The 19,354-nt window shown below is 57.0% G+C and overlaps 1 protein-coding gene across 2 annotated transcripts in view; it reads right to left on the reverse strand.

Annotated features, from left to right (window-relative positions):
- The window catches only part of ZC3H7B (zinc finger CCCH-type containing 7B), a 49,730-nt gene that overhangs the window by 16,620 nt on the left and 13,756 nt on the right, over nt 1–19,354 (reverse strand). Inside the window, exons 2-10 of one of the 2 annotated variants that reach the window (XM_036931297.2) lie at nt 14,608–14,666; nt 12,021–12,054; nt 11,693–11,890; nt 10,608–10,766; nt 8,194–8,274; nt 7,388–7,444; nt 1,958–2,000; nt 1,260–1,450; nt 541–862 (exon numbers count right to left, since the gene is read on the reverse strand). In XM_036931297.2, the coding sequence (XP_036787192.2) occupies nt 541–862; nt 1,260–1,450; nt 1,958–2,000; nt 7,388–7,444; nt 8,194–8,274; nt 10,608–10,766; nt 11,693–11,890; nt 12,021–12,054; nt 14,608–14,660 (1,138 nt within the window). In that variant the 5' untranslated portion in view covers nt 14,661–14,666. The remainder of the gene's footprint in view (nt 1–540; nt 863–1,259; nt 1,451–1,957; nt 2,001–7,387; nt 7,445–8,193; nt 8,275–10,607; nt 10,767–11,692; nt 11,891–12,020; nt 12,055–14,607; nt 14,667–19,354) is intronic. The other variant, XM_057486334.1, reaches the window with a different exon arrangement.

Genomic DNA, 19,354 nt, shown 5'->3' on the forward strand with positions numbered 1-19,354 from the left:
AGCCCAGGCTCTTCCGCTTGACTCATAGGCCCAGAGGCCAGACTCAGGTTTTCAAGGCCCTCAACCCGCCTTCCCCTCTGGCCAACTACCCTGTTGCTCAGCCAGTCCCTCCGTCTGGCAGGCCTCTGTCATCTTGCTCCCTCTGCTGGCAAATGACTTCCAAGACTTCGCTCAGCCACCACCTCCTCCAGGAGGTCTCCCTTGGCTGGAGGCTGAATGAAGCCCATTTGCATGCCCCCAGCTGTGAGCTCTCTGGGCTAGGTCTGACTGCCTAGGAATCAGACAAGTCTGAAAACAGGTCTATTTCCTCTCTGGGTCCCTGGCACTCAGTTCAGGGTCGTGCTGGAGGAGCCCATGGCCTTGCAGCCCCTCCCCCAGCCTCAGGACATCCCTGTGGGATACTACCAGCCTGGCAATCCCAGGGCCTGGGAGGCTGGGCAGGGAGCACCAGACTGCAAGCCCAGAGTCCCTGACCAGCCCGGGCCAGCACTAGCCAACTGTCAAGGGAGTGGCGAATCAACGTGCCTGCCCAGGGCTCACCCGCGAAGGAGCTGGGCTTGTCCAGAGAGCCACGGACCGACCCAAAGCTGTCAAGGGCATCCCGTCCGGTGTCCGAGTACGGCAGCAGGTCCAAGGAGTCCAGCGCAGAGCTTGGAGGATCGAGGGCATCCAGCACGGAGGCAGCTAGCTTCTTGGAGGGGTCCATGACCAGGCCGAAGGAGGCAGGGGGCAGTGGGCTGGAGACGGGTATGGAGCCACCCACCACAGGTGGCAGCAGTGGGGTACCCCCTGGGAACACAGGTATCAGCTGGGGCAACTCGCTGGGCACACTGCTGCCAGGCAGTCCACCCTGGACCAGAGACTGCGAGGTGGGGAACAGAGCGGGTGTCAAAGGAGGGCTCAACCACCCAGGCCTGGGCAGAATCAGGCACTGCGAGCCCCAGGCAAGCTGACCCCCGTGCCTCTGCCCTGACCGGTCCTGTGGGGTGCAGTCCAGGGGCTGTACAGTCCCCCCAGTCCCTTCGGGTTACACACCCTGCAGCTTCAGTTTCTATCCTGAGCAGGCCCCTTTCCCTCCCAGGGCCTCTGTTTCCCCCAAATTAAACCCTGTAAGTCTTAGAATTCTCAGATTCTAGATGCACTGAAAACATAGAGATGGGACCCTCCCTCACCCCTCATGTGACCTGAGGATAAAGTGATGGGGTACCTGGGAGGGAAAAGGGTTCAGGGGAGCATAAGGAGGCAGCAGCACGGCTCACCAGTGAGTCCAGGAGGGTGTCCAGCTCTGGCCCAAAGACGTCCCCATCAGAGAAGTCATCCAGGCTCTCAGTGCTGGGGACGGCCCTGCTGCTGTCCAGGGGCGCCAGCAGGTCCAGGACGTGAGGGAACAGCGGCATCGTGGGAGTAGAAGGGAGGGGGGCCGGGGAGCCTCGCAGGTCCACGTAGCAGTCTGTGGATGGGGGTGGGCTCAGTGGCCGCGGGGGGCCCTGGCTGGTGGCAGTCAGGGACGTGTCCCAGCAACACCTTCCCCCTTTTCCTAGCTCCTGCCAGTAACTGCCTTCCCGTTGGCCTGACCCTGCTGGCGGAGGCTCAGTCCTGGTGAGGGAGGCTGAGGTGGGGCAGGACAGGCCCTTCAGTCCTATTCCGCCTCCCGGATGGGCCTGGCTCAGTGCCTGAATATCAGTCCTCTGAGGTAAGCGATGCATTCTGTAAGGGACACTTTAAAAATGTGACACTTCCTGGAAGCCAGCGGGGAAGAGAAGGGGAAAGCAGGGCTGGGAAGAGGTGGACTCCCATTGTTGACCTGGGACCCTGCTGGGTGGCCGCCCCACCCTTCCAGGCTGCAGAGTGTTTGCCCCTCCAGGTGGGGTCTCTTTTCCTGAACCCACTGTTTCTTTGGGGAGATGGCTGAACCATCCCTGGGCCCCCTCTCCACCCATCCCATCCGCAACATTACCTGTTTCGATGTCATCTATGGACCCCAATCCATCGGAAGTTCCCTGTGGAGAGGAAGGACGTGGAGGGTCAGTGGGTGAGGGCTGGGAGGGCCACGGTGCCTGACACAAGGGCCCGACTGTCACTGACATTAACCCTCTCAGAGGAGCACCCTTAGGGGAAGGGATATAACCTGAGCCTGGTTTTCTCACCCAGCACGGGATGGAGTCCACAGCCTGGGGCTGGTGGCGAGGGCTCTGCAGAGCCCTCCACACGCCTTGCCACACATGGGTATTTTGCAGCTCAAAGACAAAACTGCCACTCCCTGATCCCCAGTGTTCCCCCACAGCCCCCATTACAGTTCCCGGCCAAGTCAGCCCAGGTGGCATTCCCATCGCTACCCGTGGGCCTCCTCCTGTGCGAGGGAAGCTGGGCCCGGGCTGTGGCCTTACCCTCTCTGGGCCTGTCTCCGTATCTGTAAAGCGATGACAGCACCTACCCCCTAGGACTGCATTAAGGAGGAAACCACCTGACATCGGTCCAGAGCTTAGGCCAGCGCCCGACACACAGCAAGTGCTCTGTGTGCTTTATGTGCAATCTCAAATCTTAAATCCAGGCCATGGGGAGGCCGGCCCTGGAGACCGGGTGTTCTCATCACCAGCCTCCCTGGCCCCACCCCCAGGCCCCTGTGTGGCTCATCTCCACCCTCAGCTGTGGTCTCTTCCATGAGTCTGGCACGTTCCCTTTCCTGAGTCCTGCTCATGCAGCTGAAGGGCTCCTTCCCTGCCACGGCTCTGGGTGACCATCTCCCCTGCATCCCCACAGAGGGCAGCAGGGCCAGACCCCCACCGTTAGCCATCCCGTCCCAGATTGGTGGCAGTGAAGTTCAGCACTCGGTCCAGGCGCCCTGCAAGGAGCTGTCCTCAGCACAAAGGAGACATCGGCCCGGAGAAGCTGCTGCTCACGGGTCAGAGGGGCTGCCTGCCTTGGGAGCCTGCCCTGACCCCAGCCCCCAGCCCCCGCACATCCTACTGCCACCCGCACAGCGCGCCTCCTTCTCATGTCCCTGGGTTCTCAGCAGATAAGTGCACTTCAATCTCCCGGGCGTGTCTGGCCGTCACAGATGAGCTGCACAAGCTGAGGCTGTCGCGCTGGATGAGAGAGCCATGACTCTCACGGTAAGTATAACGATGTTTGAGGGGTTAAAGACGTGCCACGTGAACGTCTTAGGGACAGCTGGGCCCCTCTCTGCTCAGGGCTGCCCACAGCTCCCCAGGCCCCATAGGCCAGTCACCTTCTCAGCGCCAGCCCATCTCTCTAGGTTTTTCTCTCTGCCTCTTCCTGCTGGTGACACTCATTTGGCAACAAAGGTTTATGGAGCGCCTCTTCTCTGGCAGACGCTGTGCTGGGAGCATCCACGTATGACCCACTGTAACCCCACAACCACCACAGAATGGAGGTTCTAGCACCTCGCTGACAGCTGGGCAGCCACCTCAGGCAAGGGCCTGCTCAGGATCCACATCAAAATACGCCCAGCTGCAGAGCCCAGGTTCTTCGGAACCAGCGGGTCCAGGGTGTGCACGTCCCTCTCCCTGCTCTCGGCCTCTGCTCGAACTGCTCGCCTGGCCTTGAGAGGTGCTCCCTCCTATCCACTGGCCCGAATCCTGCCGCCCGGGCTCTGTGAAGGCCTCTCCAACAAGGCTGCCCCACAGCCTCTGTTCCTAGAGCTCACAGTGCTCCTCGTGTCCCACTCCGCATGAGTCCAAGAGGCAGCTGACACAGACACCACGCCTGCGGGACCTCTGCCTGCTCCCAGGCTCCACCACGAGGCGCACACGTGGAAGGACTGCCTGGCTGAATGGCCAGGACTCCCACGCCGGAGAATCCTGCAGGCATCCAAGCAGCCAGGCTCACACACACTCTGTGTATAGCTTACAGAAGGTCAGGGGATCTGGCTGGGGCCCTGTCCACCCACATGGCCACTGTGTGTGTGGTGTGTCGATGTGGGAGTATGCGTGTGCACAGGTGAGCACCATGTTGGTGCTCTGAGGCAGGACCTGACCTGATCCTCTCCATTGTGGAGTCGGCTCTATTTGGGCTTCTCACAGACACCCATCGCTGCGACCACCCTGGCCTCTGTGTATGGGGTGGGGGCCCCAGCAAGACTGTAGGATGGGTGAATGGTTTGGCAGGGCCTGAGGCACAGCTCAGTGGCTGAGTCGCAGACCCCAGCTACAGACTCGGTGGACACCAAGGACTGGCCCTTGTGCAGCCAGGTATTCAACCCACGTTTGCCGTGGCCCTTTGGCCATGCTCATTCCGTAATTCAGTGAGTATCTGCTGAGCATCTGCCGTGCCAGCCCAGTGCAGTTCTGCTTGCTGTGTTGAGCGGTTGGTACACTGCACCCTCCTCACTGGCCTGTGAGGACCCTGGAGGCAGGGCCCTCCATCCCTGACCCTTGGAAGAGACTTGTGACCTGGGCTGGGATGGGGAGTGAGCACACCCTGCCATGGGCACCATGCTGCCAGCTGCCTGACCAAGCCTGCTTGCATTTCATCCATGCAGCCACCTGGGACCTGAGCAATTATCTCCTTTGTACAGAGGGGCACCCAAGGCTCAAGGAGAAGTCATTTTTCCCCAGGTCATGCCACCAGAGAGCAGAGACCATGCTGTCTGACTCCAAGGTGGTGGCTCATCAGGGCACAGAACAGAGGGACCCACAGACCCTGCTCTTGGCTGAGCTTATCGCAGAGCTGAGGAGATAGGCGCACACATTGTCTGGTGCATGAAGAAAAGGAGGTGAGGATGGAGAGGGAGGTTGGACCCAGGTTGTGGAGGGGTCTGAATGCCAGGCTACAGTCTCCAGATGTTGATTAATAACATTATTTTAAATAGATACCTTAATAACCACTGAGGATTTCTAAGCTGGGGAAAGACCCACCAGGTCTTTCTGTCTGGCTGTCAGAGTTCATTGCAGCAGTGTTCGTGGGGACTGGGAGGGGAGGGCAGTACCTCCAAACCCTTCTCACAGCACTGATCAATTTCTGTTTTACCTTTGTTTATCACTTTTTTTTTTGTCTCCCCTAATTAGACTGTAAGTTCTACTAGGGTGGGACTCTTTGGCTATTTCTCCCTCTCCCTTTTCCCCGGTGTTTGGGTAGATTTTATGCTGGGCATATAGGAGACCTCAACAAACATCTTCGGGATTAATGAGTAGAATCGACGTTATCCCCCTTCAATGCTTTCCCGGTTCTGTTATGTGCAGACCCTGCTCCCCCCCAGGGACTAGGAGTCCAGCTTCCACCTACTGCGCCGGCCCCACGGGGGTCCTGCCACGCCTCACCCGGTTCAGGCCGGAACATTCTGAGCTCCTCCCAGCCTCACGGCCTCCGCACGAACCTCCCCTCCGTCTGGAACGCTATTTCATCCACACACCCTGCCCTACCTTCCGGTCTTGTGTTAAAGGCTCCTGATGCCTGGTCTGAATGAAGCCTCCTGGGCCCAGTGGCCCCCTGGCCCCCCACACTCCGCCCTTACGGCTGTCCCCATGGTTTATAACCAGAAACAGGTTGGTGTGCATTTGCCCCAGCCTGTGAGCTCTGAGGGCAGGGGCTGCATTTGTTTTGTTCACCATGTACTCAGCCCCAAGTTCAGTGCTCAGCACGTACTGGGTGAACTCAGACAAGTTACTCAACTTCTTGGGCCTCAGTTTCTCCTTTGTAATAGGGGGTGAACGGTACCTCCCTCAAGGCATTGTTGTGATATTATTTGCGATTGTTCACTTGTTCATTCACTGCTATGGTCTGAATGCTACGGCCCTCCACTAAGGTTCTGTGTTGAAATCCTAACCCCCAAGGTGGTAGTGCTGGGAAGTGTGGCTTTTGGGGGGTGATGAGGTGGTGGGGATGGAGCCCTCACGATTGGGATTAGTGCCCTTATAAAAGAGGCTGCAGGGAGCCCCCTGGCCCCTTCTGCCATGTGAGGTTACAGCCAGAAGGTGCCATCAAGGAAACAGGAAGCAGGCTCTCACCAGGTATCAAATTTGCCAGCACCTTGACCTTGGACTTCCCAGTCTCCAGAACTGTGAGAAATAAATTTCTGTTGTTTATAAGTCGCACATGGCATTTTGTGATTATAGCAGCCCAAACAGAGCATGACATTCACTTTATTTCTTTTTTTGAGAACCCGGGTCTGTTAATTTCTGGTTACAAACCACAAAGAATGTTATACAAATGGAACTGAATCTTCCTCCTTCACAACCCAGGAGGTCCCCAAGACATGCCTGACTCAGCTCTGCCCGCTGAGAAGGGCTCCCTGGGAGTTTGTTGAGTGACTGAATGAAAACATATAACACTCAGGAGGGAGGGAGGCCCACTGCTGCCTTGCTGTGTGACATTGGCTAAGTTCCCCCCAGCTCTGTGCCCCAGTCTCCTGTCATGTGCAATAAGGAAGCAGGACACTAGGCTCTGTTGGTGGGTGCTCTTACAGATTGTCCCTCATCTTCCACAAAGCCCCAAAGTCCACCTGAGCAGCTCCTGTCTGGTGGGCAGTGGGAGAATCCAAAGCGTGTGCTGGGCCTGGCCACCGCCCCCAGGAGGAGCCAGGCCCCACTAGGTTGTGCAAGGGTGTTGGCCGTGGGGATAGGGAAGTCTAAAACCTGGGATGATGCTGCGGTACCAGCAGTTACTGCCCATCGTGGCTCCGTCTGGGCGCCACACTTCCCAGGGTATAACGTGCTCTCCCCTTGCCCCATCTGAGCGGTAAAACACCCCCATCTCACAGATTCAGAAGCTGAGGTTCCAAGGCGAAAGACCTGCCCAGGGACACAACTAGCAAGGGGCAGGGTGGGCTCTTATCTGGGAGGGTCCCAAGTCTGAGCTCTCCCGCCACCTCTGTGCATCTCCCCAGCAGGTCACTTGGGCAGGGCATCCCAGGAAGGGCCCCCTACCAGTCAGGGTGGGTACTTGAGCTGGGCCTTGAAAAGTGAAAAGGCAGGGTGGGGAGGAGCAACAGCAGCAGGAAGGGAGCAGGGGTAAGAAAGCTGAAAGAGAGACATGGGGGCCAGGCTGCCCAGGGCTTGTCCTGGCTGCGGGGCCGTGGGTGAGGCTCCCCCGCTGGCGCCCGAGTGGCCACTCCCACAACAGCAGCACAGCCTGTCCCCACTCTGCCCCTTTGGACACAGGAAACACCTCTGGCAGGGGAGGTGCCGTGTGTCCCCGGGCTGTCATGAGGCTGGCTGGGCCTGGGCTGTCAGTCACTGCCTCCTCCCAGGGCAGGTGCTGGCTCACAGCAGTGCAGATTAGGACCCACTGAGCCCAACCACTCAGCTTGATGCCCCCGGACCTGCTGCTTGCAGTCAGTTCTACCCAAGAGTGAATCCAAAGCTCTCGTGATGGATGAGGCGGGTACTGGGGGTGGGAAGGAGGCTTGGGGTCCTGGCACCCCTCCTACCTGATCTGCCACGCCAGCTATAGTGCCGTTACTGAGCAGAGAAAAGGTTTCCAGTTCCTGCCAGAGATTGGAGAGAGGTGAGAAGAGATGAGGTAAAGATGCTCAGGGTCCCATCAGGCAGGGCAGCAAAGGGCCCCTACACCAGCAGCTGGGTCTGCATTGCCCTCCACGGCCCCGAGCAGCCCTGACAGCAGGTACCTGCCTTGTGTCTCTGGGTCAGATTCAGGTGTTTTCTTTCTGCACCATGACCTGGGCAGAGGACTTCCGTGCATGTGCCCCTACTGTGCCAGCACTGTGCCAGGTGCCATCTCAATCATTCCCTCATCTTGATCCTCCCACGAACCCTCTGGGGTGGGTACAATTATCCCCATGAGCCATACCCTTTCCTACCTGCAGCTTCCCAGCATACAACAGGTGCCAAAAGAATAAATGTGGATCTGAACGAGCCAAAAAGACACCAACATTTTAAATACATGCCATACGGGGGTTATTTGAGAACATAAGGCTGAAGGACACCAGTGTCAACTCAGGCCACCTCCCAGGTGTTGAAGTCAACCAGGGCAGGGAGGGAACAGGTTTTAACAGCTGGTACCTGAGGTGAGCTGGAAGCTTTGGCTGTTCTTTCCTTTTCCAAAAGGTTCTGGAAGTCATTTCAGGGCTTTCAGCCAACAGAGAGGGGAAGATCACGTGCCACTGCCCCCCTGTCCTGACCTGGCCCTGACCACCCTCCCGTGTCCTCCAAAGACACCGGTCCTCCCTTTAGACCTCCCCATCACCACCCACTCCAGCCCTCGGCGCCCACCTACCTGGGGCCTCTTATATGCCTTCCGAACTCGCAGCCCAAGCTTCTGAGCCAGCTCCTGACCAAGCTGAGTTACACTTTCATCCTGGGAAGGCAAGACACAGGGGGGAGGGTTAGGCTGCCCCGGCTCCTGCGGCTGTGCTCAGACGCTTGTGACCTTCAAAGTGGCTGCTGCTTCCCTATGTTACAGACCAGGGAGCAAGGCCCCAGGAGGGGACACTGGCTGCCCAAGTCACCCAGCCAGTGCGTGGTGGGGCTGGGGCCAGGAGCCCATGCTTGAATTTATCCTTTTATTGTGGGGAGGGAGGAGGAGTAATTCATTTTTTATTTTAATATTATCCTTTTATGTCTAGAATTCAGCAAGTAGCAGTGTCGCTGTAGAAGGCGGAAATGTACAGAGAGGGCGCCCCAGGTCACCCCACCCTGCCTCCGGCACTGTGGGGCTCGTGCGTTTCCCCACACCATTCCTAGGACCTCATTTACCTGCATGTGGGCCTACCAGGGAGGCTCAGTTCTGCTGCATGGGGATTTTCTCTTTCTCCTTCACATAAGTGAGATCATATTATACCTGTTGTCCTATAATTTGCCTTTTCACCAAACACTGTCTTGGACTCTTTGGATGTGAGGACATGTGGAGAGTGCATGGATGTGAAGACGTGCGGTGTGCAACACACCCAGCCTGTGGCTGGTGCCCAGTAACAGCACCCAGCCCTCCTCTCTCCCTCCAAGTCCCTGTGCCAGGCCAGAGCCAGGAGCTGGGGAAGCCACATTAACAGGCCAAGGGGCCCAGGCCTCGTGGAGGCTCCAGTCTGGTGGGGAAGACCAACCAGAAAACAAAGAAACGGGTGACTGTGGTCTGGGCAGCAAAGGGGCAATGGGATGCTGTGACATCCTGTGCATTTGTCACCTCCAACCTGCCGAGCTCCTGGAGCCCAGGGTCAGGGTCTGGGTCATCTCTGGTCCCAGGTGCCCAGCGTGGAGCAGAGCTCAGTCAGCATCTGCCCACAAAGACTGGACAACAGAGGAATTCCCCAACTCAGAGTGCAAGTCCTCTGGCTGGCTACCAGCCCTCACTGGCCGGGCTTCCTCACCTGTACAGTGGGGTAAAGGCCACCTTGCCCTCCGATGAGTGGGTGGCCATGTGACCTGGATGTGGACCTGCTGTGAATGATAGCAAATGTTGTGTGATCGGGGCTCTGTCTTAAGGTTCTCAATTGTGAACTACACTGAACTGGAGAATCAGGAATGATGACCAGTATCATAATAGTGAATGTTCTCTGATACATACTATGTCTGGCCATTGTGCCAACTGCCTTATATGATTTTCTGAATCCATCCTCAGCACAGCCTTATGACCCATGGTACATTATCACCCCTGTTGGACAGGGTTGCAAATCAAGGCTCAGAGAGACTAAGCCACATGTCCAAGGTCACACAGTTAGAGGTGGCAGACCCAAGATTAGAACTGAACCCGGGCCAGCTCTCTGACACCAACATCCTTGACCATCATGCACATGGCCTCCCCCTTGCTTTGCCTGCGCAAATCCTTCTTGCTTCTTCCAACTCCATGAAGCCTGACCTCCCCCAGGGGGGTCAGGATCCTGACCACTTCTGAGTCCTTTCTGCGTTCCCTGGGCAGAATTTACCTCTCTTTGAGCCCTTACACAGCCATTATTTTCAGGGATAAAATAGGCAGGGCACTTTATAGACATGAACTGATGAACAGAAAGAAGTGTTTTGTCCAAGGTGATGCCAGGGACCAATGGCAGATCACGTAGAGGCAGGCCTAGACCCCAGGCCTTTTTCCATTTGTCTGCTAGTGGACCCTGCATCTCTGAAGGGCACAGATCTGGGCACTGTGTGGGTGCTTAGTAAATACTTGTGAAGTGGATGAATACATGGGGAGGAGGACATGGGCCCAGCTGTGCTTGAGCAGGAAGGAGCAGAGCTCTCTGCTGGTCATTTCCCGCTGTCTCTCCCCACCTAGTGACAGCCTGGCCGTCAGGACCCCGGCACACGGGGCAGCCTGTTTAGCCCTCACTGCAGCACGGTACTCAGAGGCTGGAAGCTGAGACGGCCTGTCCACAGTCAGACTGCCTGGGTTCAGATCTTAGCTCTGCCACCCGCTAGCTGCGATCTTGGGTGAATTCCTTCCTCTCCGGGCTCTGCCTCATCTTTAAAATGGGGATAATAGTATCCACCTCAAAGGGTTGTTGCAAGGATTACATGAGTCAAGACCCACAGTGCAGTCTTAGCAGTGTCTGAAACACAGTCGGAGCTGCGTGCTAGCGTCAGCATCTGCAGCTCCACGTCGCTGAGTTGGAAGAGGCTCAGAAAGATGTGGTGCCTTGGCCCAAGTTGAGAGCTTGGACCTGGCCTGGGAGCTGGTCCCTGGTGGGGCCGCAGGGCCGCACTCACGTGGGGCAGGGCGAGGGAGCACCGGCTGCTGCACTCGTAGGCCTCCTTGTGGCGCCCCAGCTCGCTGAGGGCTCGCGCCTTGCGGAACAGCGCCCGGATGTTTTCGCCGTCCAGGCCCAGCGCCTTTTCACTGTCCTCCAGCGCCTTCTCATACAGGCCCTGCCAGAGAGGAGCAGGCGGCTCGCTGGTCAGCGACCATTACCCTCCCTAGGCCCGCTGCCCCCACCTAGACTGAGCACTGGCAGGCGTTCAGACACTGGTTGGGGCACCCGTATGTCCAGCTGGGCACTGGCAGGCCACTGGAGGGGGCCTTCAAACATTACAGGGATGGGCCTGGTTGCTCAGACACATCTACTTCTACTTCCATATCAGCCTTCAGTTGAGACCCTGTGGGCTGAGGGTAACAAGGGTGCCTTTGAGAGGAAGTGAAAACATGAAGGCAGCTCGGTATGCAGAGCAGAGTGTGAACAGGCACCTGGCAGACTCATTTCTCCAGAACAGTCAATTATGGATTGCAGAGGTGTTCCTGGACCCTCTACAGAGCCCTCGGCAGAGCCTCCCATGAGGTCTGGAGAATGAATCAGTGGGTGGGTGGGACAGGGAAGAGTTGGCTGGGTTTTGAGGACAGGAGGGGAGACTGGAAGCCCAGAGGAAGTGAGCAGCTGAGGGTGTGTTGGGAGGGGAGGGGCAGGAGAGGCCTGAGGTTTGTGGAGAGAGGCGGTGGACAGAAAGGAGTGGTTCTCAGCCCTCCTGACCGCCCATGGGTGTCTGCCAATACCTGGGCCACCCCCAGCTTCTAACTCAATGCACCTGGGGTAGGGCTTAGCGCTCCCCCTCCCACCCTGCCCAGTATCATTTAAACCTATTTTTAAAAATTATGTGTTAATACTTTAATAGCTTCCCAGGTGAGTCTGTTGTGCAGCTGGGGTGGAAAACCCAGACACAGAGGGCGAAGTGCAGAGAGGAGGAGGTGGAGAGGCTGGCCTTCCAGGGGCTCGCAGGGTACAGGCCTGGCTCGGCTGGGCTTCTGGGGAAATGGTGAGCAGGGTGGGAGTAGAGGAGAGGAAGGTGGGGTACACACTCACCATGGTGAAGTAGCAGGCGGCCCGGTTGACATGCAGCTTGCACAGCAGCTCCTGGGGCAGGGCCACCTGGTCAGAGGCAGCGTAGTCGGCCACGTTCAGCCCCTCCATGTACTGCACCAGGGCCTGCTTGTAGTCCTTCTCCCGGAACAAGTCATTGCCTTCAGCAAACAAGTTCTGCACCAGCTTGAGCAGAAAGGCCTGCCGGGGGCAGGACACAGAGGGGCTCAGCCCCTTCTCCATCCAGCCCCAGCCCTGGCACCCAGCCCCCGCCTCCCCCTCCTACACCCGCTGCCCTTGGCCTTCCCCTAGCGTGGCAGCTGATACTCACCTCATATTCTTCTTGCTTTAGGGGTAGTGTTGACCTAGCCAGAAAAGGAGAAAGACACAAGGTCTGGGTGACCCCAGGATCCAGCCTCATGGAGGCCCCAGGAGCCAGGGAGATCATGCCAAGAATGGGCCGCCCCAGCTCAGACCTCAGACGCCACCTTGCGGATTGGGGTGAGAAGACAGCAGTTTTTTCTCCCTAAATCACACCAGGTGGACCTTCATTTGTGATGGAAGAGTTGGAGGAAGGCCTTGCGTTTCCCAGGTACATATGCTGAGAAAGAGCAGACCAGCCAAAGCCAGCTGTCCTCTGCCTAGAAAACCAGTCCTCTGGGAGTTACTGCACCTGGACAGACCAACCTACAACTGCAGGCCATGGGCAGCACGAAAATCCTCCTTAGGCTCCTTAGTTTTGGGGTCTCTGCCTTCTGCCCATTCCTCCCTGTAAAACACACATGACCGCAGCCCAGGCTAGGCACACTGAGCCTAACCCCTTATGCCAGACTCAGTACAGTAGGTGGGGGCTTGGGCACCCTCTCCTCTCCTGTGGTGCCAGGTCAGCACGGAAGAATGCATCAGCTGGGAGAACCACAGCACATCTATCAGGCTCAACGGCTGAACTGCAAGGGAAGCTGGGGGCTGTCTCCTGGCCGCTCATGTCACAGGTGGGAAAACAGATGCTCAGAGAGGGATGGTGACTCGCCCAACATCACACAGCAGGTCAGCATCAGAACAAGGGCCAGAGTGCAGGCTGGGGCTCTTTTCGTTACCTAGAGCTGCTGCCAACACCTGGACAAGTAAGAGCGGCCTGAGCTTGTGAGTGAGAAGGGGTGAGGAGATGCTGGGGGTTCCCTGTGTGTGGGAGGTGTCCCTGATTGTGAGAGGGCTCACTGCCCCACCTTCTCACCTGCCTCTCCACCAGCAGAGACCTAGGCCTGCCTTCCTTCCCCTATGGCCCAGCCTAGCCCCATGTTACCCTCCTGATAGACCTCCAGCCACCAGCATCAGCTTCCTCTCAATAGTCACACCCTGTCCGAAAGGTCACACCTGTAGGTCATCCTGGTGTTTAAGGCCCTACCCAAGCAGCGTCAACCACCTGACCAATTCACTTTATGGCTCTGTGCCCAGAGGTGCCTAATAAATGTCTGCTTGTGAGAAAACAGTAATTTTACCAGGAGCAGGTCCTGCTGTGTTCTCCTGCAAAGGGGTCCCTCAGGAGGCCAACATGTGGATTCCCAGGAGGCTGTCCTATTGCTAAACCTTCTTGGAACTCCCCTTTGGAAAGGGGAAGGACATACTGCCAACATTTACCCCAAGTGCAATGACCCTGTGAGGGAAGTGGCATTATCTCCCTTCACAGGGAGGGAGCCCACCTAGGAGTGGGGGACCGGTATGCGGAACCTGGTCTGTGGGGCTCAGACGTTCAGCGCTGCAGAAATCAGTGGCTTAAGTTAAGGACAGAATCTTACAAAACACAGTATCTGCAAGGTTCGTCTTGCTCACCAGCCTGGCCTTGGAGTAACATGTGAGTACCTCCTCAAAATCAAATGGAAGAGACCGGCCTGCAGTGAGGGGTGGGGTGGGCCACGGGCGGCCAGGCCGAGCAAGGAGGAGTCACCGAAGTGCAGGCAGAGGACAGGGTGTGTGTGTGTGTGTGTGTGTGTAACGTAAACACAAGCTCTGCACAAGCAAATCGGACACTGGGGTGTGTGTGAAAGGAGACCTGGTGTGTGGTGAAAGGTGGGTCTTTGAGAGCGAAGAAAACTGGGGAGTTTAGTATGAGGATATTTGATGCAAACCCCAGTTTTGTGGGGTGGTCTAGCTGAGGAAAAGAAGACAAATGAGAGAATTGCTAGGGAGTCTTCCAGGACTTCGGAAAGAACCTGTGCCATTGAGGGGTCCTGACTTATACCTCATTAGTCTGATGATACATCAGCCTCTGAGGATCTACCTGAGAAACAACTTGGTAAGAATATTTCATGTGTAAAGAAAAACATGAAGAAACAAACATGGTATGTAGGTACTGGGGGGCAAATAATGGAAACAAAAGTGGATTTTGGAGTCGGCCAGACCTGAGTTAGAATCCTGTCACTAACTAGCTGTGTTACTATAAACAAGTTTCTTGACCTCTCTGGGCCCTGGCTTGCTCCTTGGCACAGTGGAGATGAGACCTTGTACTGCTGTGACGACTGAAAAGATGATGGATGTGAGGGCCAGCATGGAGCCTGAGACTCAGATGAGCTCAATGAGGGGGAACTGCTGATTCACTGTAAGATGTGCCCAGGCAAGCAAGAGAAGTCACAGGGAATGCGCAGGCAGGTGTGGGAGGTAAGGGTCAAATGGTATCCTGGACAGTACGAAGGGCAACCAGGGACAGGTAGCATGTGCAAGGGTGGGGTTCAGATCCACCCCCTGGCCTCACCATGCCAGCCCCTTCCTAGTGTACCCCACCTCCCCGCTCCCCAACTCACACAGGAGCCTGAAGAGCTAAGGCTCAGCTGGCAAGGAAAGGGACAAGGGGAGAGGAGTGTAGGCTTCAGGGGTCACTCTGGCGGACCCACCGCGGCCCAGCCCGTCCCCTGCACACTCACTGAATGAACTGCAGCCCCTTCTCGATGTCCGCTTTCCGTCTCTGCCTCTCCATCAGTCTCTGGAGGGAGAACACAGCCCATGAGTCGGTCTGGAGGAGCTGTCCACACGCTGCCCCCACTCCCACCTGCCCACTCCCGCTCTCCTCCTATTTCACGGATGGGGAGGGAGTCACAGGGGACACTGACCCACGTCAGGGTCTTCACAGACTGTCTGAGCCAGGCCAGGCAGCACCTGCCCTCTGCACCCATATCCCACTGGACTCCAAGTTTGTGTGGTGCCCGTGATGGGCAAGGGGCTACATGGAGGCCACTTGACCTTTCCCACAATGGCTAGGGCTGCCAGTACTGCACAGGACACCCTCAGGTTCAAGGGAAAAACTTCGTTTCACCATCAAACTCAGTCCAGGGAAGGGGACAGAAAATGCAAAATGACGCCATGATTATGCTTGGCCCACAGGGTGGCCCTCATTCCCTCCTGCCACAGGATCACCGCGAGAAGCCTGCGGGCAAAGGCCCGGAAGGCGGACATCCTCAGCCGTGACTGCGGGGCAGGCTCCCGCGTGCCTCGGCTCCCACACAGCACCAGCGGAGGACCAGGACGTGGGCCTGGGGGGTGGATCCTCCCCGCCTCACTGGCACCAAGGTGTAAAAAGCTACGAACAATACCCAGCTACTCCGAGGAGGGAGCAGTGTGCCAAATCAGTCCTTTCCCCAATTCCTTACTTTCTTGTTCTTTATTTCCACCTGAGCTCACCCACCTATCCTCACCCCCTGGAAGGTACAAGGGGCAGGGGTCACTAGGCCCACTTTACAGATGAGGAAAGCGAGGCACTAAGAAGTGAAGCTTGACCTACAAGCAGAGCCTGGCTCTGTCAGACCAAAGGCCACGTCCGCCGCCACCCTCCGACCTGTGAGGAGCGTGTGGCTGGAGCAGGCCCCTGGGCTTCTGTGTGCCTCACTTTCTGCGTCTGTACAGCCAAGAGGGGTGGGACAAGGAGCTCAGGTCTCTGGGTCTCCCGCCTCCCACTTGTCCTTCCCAGGGAAGAGTGAAGCCCCACTGAGTCTTCGGGCCCCCAGAAGAGCGCTCTTCACCCCGGATCCTCATCTTGGCCAGGGCCAGGACCACTGGCATGTGCCCACCATCCATCTGCTCGCCCTGCCGGGGCCCTGGATCAGGGCTCTGCACTCGGGCAGACCTGGTGTGGATGCCCGCTTTACCCTTGCTGTGGGACTTTGCGCCTGCCACACAGGCTGTTGTGAAGGTTTAGGAGATGGATGACTCGTGCGGAGCGCCTGGCGCAGAGCAACGGTCCCCAAACCTTGGGAATATGTGTCTCCAGCGCTGCTCTTCGTGCTCACAAAGAACTCCTGGCGACAGCCCTGGGCTGCCCACGCCTTGCCGAGCAGGCCTCTGGGTCAGTCTTTCTGTTCCCAGCTTTCCTGTCTGTGGAACAAGTTCTCATGATCCTCACACCCACACCCAACTCCAGGTCTCTCCGGAAACCGCAGCTGAGAGCAGTGTTTCCCAGTCTGCCCCCTCGGCCCTGAGGTCTGAGCAGACTCAACAGAAACAAACATTGCCCATAACCAGCCCAAGTGGTAATTCCCAAGAAGTCTGAATTTGTTGCTGAGGAACAAGCATTCTCTGCTCCAGACAGTAAGAAGAAGGCTCCCCACACAGTCCCCGGCCTGCCCCCGCCTCCCTGACCACTGAGACCCGCAGCAGCAGCCCCGGCTATGGGGAAGGCTTCTCCCCCGGCTGCGGCTCCCCGCGCTGCACGCACATCACACGTTGAGCCCACTGACGTTCCCACAGAGGAGGCTTTCAGCTCAGGTGCTGGCACATAGCAGACAAATGGTGGCTATTGGATCAGAATTCATATGCTGGGCATTCAGTTCAACATCTGCTATATGCCTGTTACACGTAGACGAAAAGGTTCAAGTGCCCAACCCACCCAGGTCTCACAACCTAGTTAGAGACATGGAAAGAATATCCCAGCGGCTCGACCCCAAACTCGATTTCTGGGGCAAACATAGGCTGGGATGAGGCACAAAGTGGAAATTCCTCAAAGTGGGTGGGATTTTCATTGGGCTTTAAAGAGTGAACAGGCATTGGCTCCTCGGTGTCAAGAAGGGAAGTCTGCATGGGACGGTTCAGGAAATCACTGTCCTCTCCCACGTTTTGTCTGATCCTGAGTGATGACCCTGGGGGCTGGGCTGGGCCCCACATTTGAGAGACAAGGAAAGTGAGGCTCAGAGAGGTCACAACGCCTGCAGACAGCAAGTGGGGGCCAGGCCTGGAATCACTGACCAGGGGTTAGTAAAGACACTGCCGCTCCCCTTCCTCAAGGGCATAGCAGGGGTGGAACTGCTTGGCCACCTTCCCAGGCACCTGAGCCTGTGCCTGGTGTCCATGAAGGCTCAGGCCCCCAAGATGGCGGATGTGGGCTGATCTGGGGAGAAGGCTCCACAGAAATACTATGCTTCTCCTAAGTTCCTGCCCCAGAGTCTACTATCAGCCACTCTAGAGTCATTCTGTTGGGCATATGTTGAGGCATGTAAAGGCCCCAGCCCAAGGCTGGCAAACAGACTCCAGCTCACACAGCAATGCTGCCAGGCTGGCAGAGGCTGGTTGGGGCTGCCTGAAGGGCTGGGCGCTTTAAAGAAAGAGTGCTGATAGCTGATATGCACTATCAGCCGTGAACGAGGGATGCCCAGTGGAGGTACGCATGCCTTGAGCACTTAGGCATCCCCTCCCCAGTGAGCGTATACGTAACTATTGTTAAAATTCATAGTAATACACAGTGACACCAAGTCAAAGGCCCAGATCTTACTGGAGCCCAGGATGCAGAGGGAAGGAGCCTACACCACCCGTCCTTTGGGAAGATTTTCTGACTCGTCCAACCACACTGGCAAGTTGGCCTCCTCTGAACCAAGGGCACAGACAGACATGGAAAGGGAGGATTTAATTCAGTCCAACCAACATTTACAACCTTCCTACTTGGGGCTAGGCATGGTGCTGGGCATGGGGGTGCCTCAGCACAGTCCTGCCCTCCAAGAACTCCTGGTCCAGTGGGAAGGAAAGACAGGTACACCACCAGGAGCCACCGAGGTGGGACAGGCTAGCTGCGGGTGCAAAGGGCCTGGGAAGGGAAGGAGAGGTGGGTGCACCGGGGAGGCCAGGGAAGGCTCTGCAGGAGGTGGCCCCTGGGCTGGATGTGAAGGAGGATGACAACTAGAATAGGAGAGAAGGGGCATTCCTGACAGGACACCTGCTCAGAAGCACACCACTGAGCCCGTCCTGAATCCAATTCTTGTGGTACCTCACAATATGCACAGCCATGATGATGGAGAAGCCCAGGCCCACCTACCTTCAGGGCTGCAAACAGAGGTTGGCTGACAGGCCTGGCTCACGAGGAGAAGCCGCAGGGTCAGGTGGCAGCAGGGCAAGGACACCATGCTCCCTGGGCGCCGTCCACGCACCAGGTACAGTGCTGACCTCGCCTTCAGCTGGTGCCTCCAGCGGCCCCTGCTGAGGACGGGAGCGGCGCAGACCACCCCAGCTGCACGGCCCAGCTCTACGTCTGGCCCCGCCTGACCATGCCCATTACAGAAGGTGCACTGAGCACCTGCTAAGTGCCAGCCCCTGGATGGAGGGACAGGAGAAGTATCACACACACTGCCTGCAGGGAAAAACCACAGAGGCTGCCAGGATAGTGGCCCTGCATGAACTGTCACACACTCAACTCCCTCCCTCACGCATTAAACAGGAGCGGGCACTTTCATGGTGCCAGGTCCTGCTGGGTATAGGGGACTCAGCCACACTTGAAACAAATTCCTGCCCTGGAGAGGCTCACAGTGCAGTGGGGAAACCAGACTACAGGGGCAGTTATGGTAGGCTGAGGAGCTTCCGCGGAGCCAGTCAGCCCTGCAACGAGCACTTCGGGAATACTGGACAGGTTCTGGACCTTTTGGAGATTAACAGAGCAGAGATGACGTCTCTCCTCTTTTAGAGCATATGTTCTGGTAGAAGATGGATACAAATATATACATAAAGTGATGCAGCCTGCAGACACACAATGAAGGAAAAACAAGGAGACAGAAACTCTCCTATGTTAGTTGTATATGAGATGCTATGATTTTACTGGGGACTGAGCGATGTCCTTTTGACATTTGAACAGAGCTCTTAACGGCGGCAGGGAGCAAGCCACGTGAGTACATGGGAAAAACTCTGAGGCAGAAGGGACAGCGAGTGCAGAGGTCCTGAGGCAGAGACTGGTGGGTGTACCTGAGGAAGAGCAAGGTGCTGGTGTGGACGGGTCGAGTGGGCAGTGGGCGGGTGGTGAGGGGGAAGGTCAGCGGCATTAGCGGGGAGGACCACACCTGAGGCCTTGTACGTGCAGCCAGGACTGTGGCTTCCAAACTAAGTAAGATGGAAAATTACAGGAGGTTCTGACCCAAAAGGGCAGCTCTGTCTCTGGCTTTGCCCTGTATGAAAATGAGTAGTCATTAAATAAAGGAGATTTATTTACGTTTTACTACAACCCCTTCAGGCAGAACAACAGTGCTCCAAGAAGCTTGGAAAGTTGTTCAGGGACACACGGTGATCCTGCAGCCTTGGTCCAAAGGGCCTGGGGAGACGGCCATCAGACAGCCTCGTTAACAATGTGCTGGTGAGCAAAGCCCCCAGCAGGTGCCAGGCTCCCCTTTCTCTGCAGTTTCCCTCCTCTTGAGACAAGGTTTATAG

This window comes from Manis pentadactyla, chromosome 10 (assembly GCF_030020395.1).
Source record: "Manis pentadactyla isolate mManPen7 chromosome 10, mManPen7.hap1, whole genome shotgun sequence".
NCBI lineage: Eukaryota > Metazoa > Chordata > Mammalia > Pholidota > Manidae > Manis > Manis pentadactyla.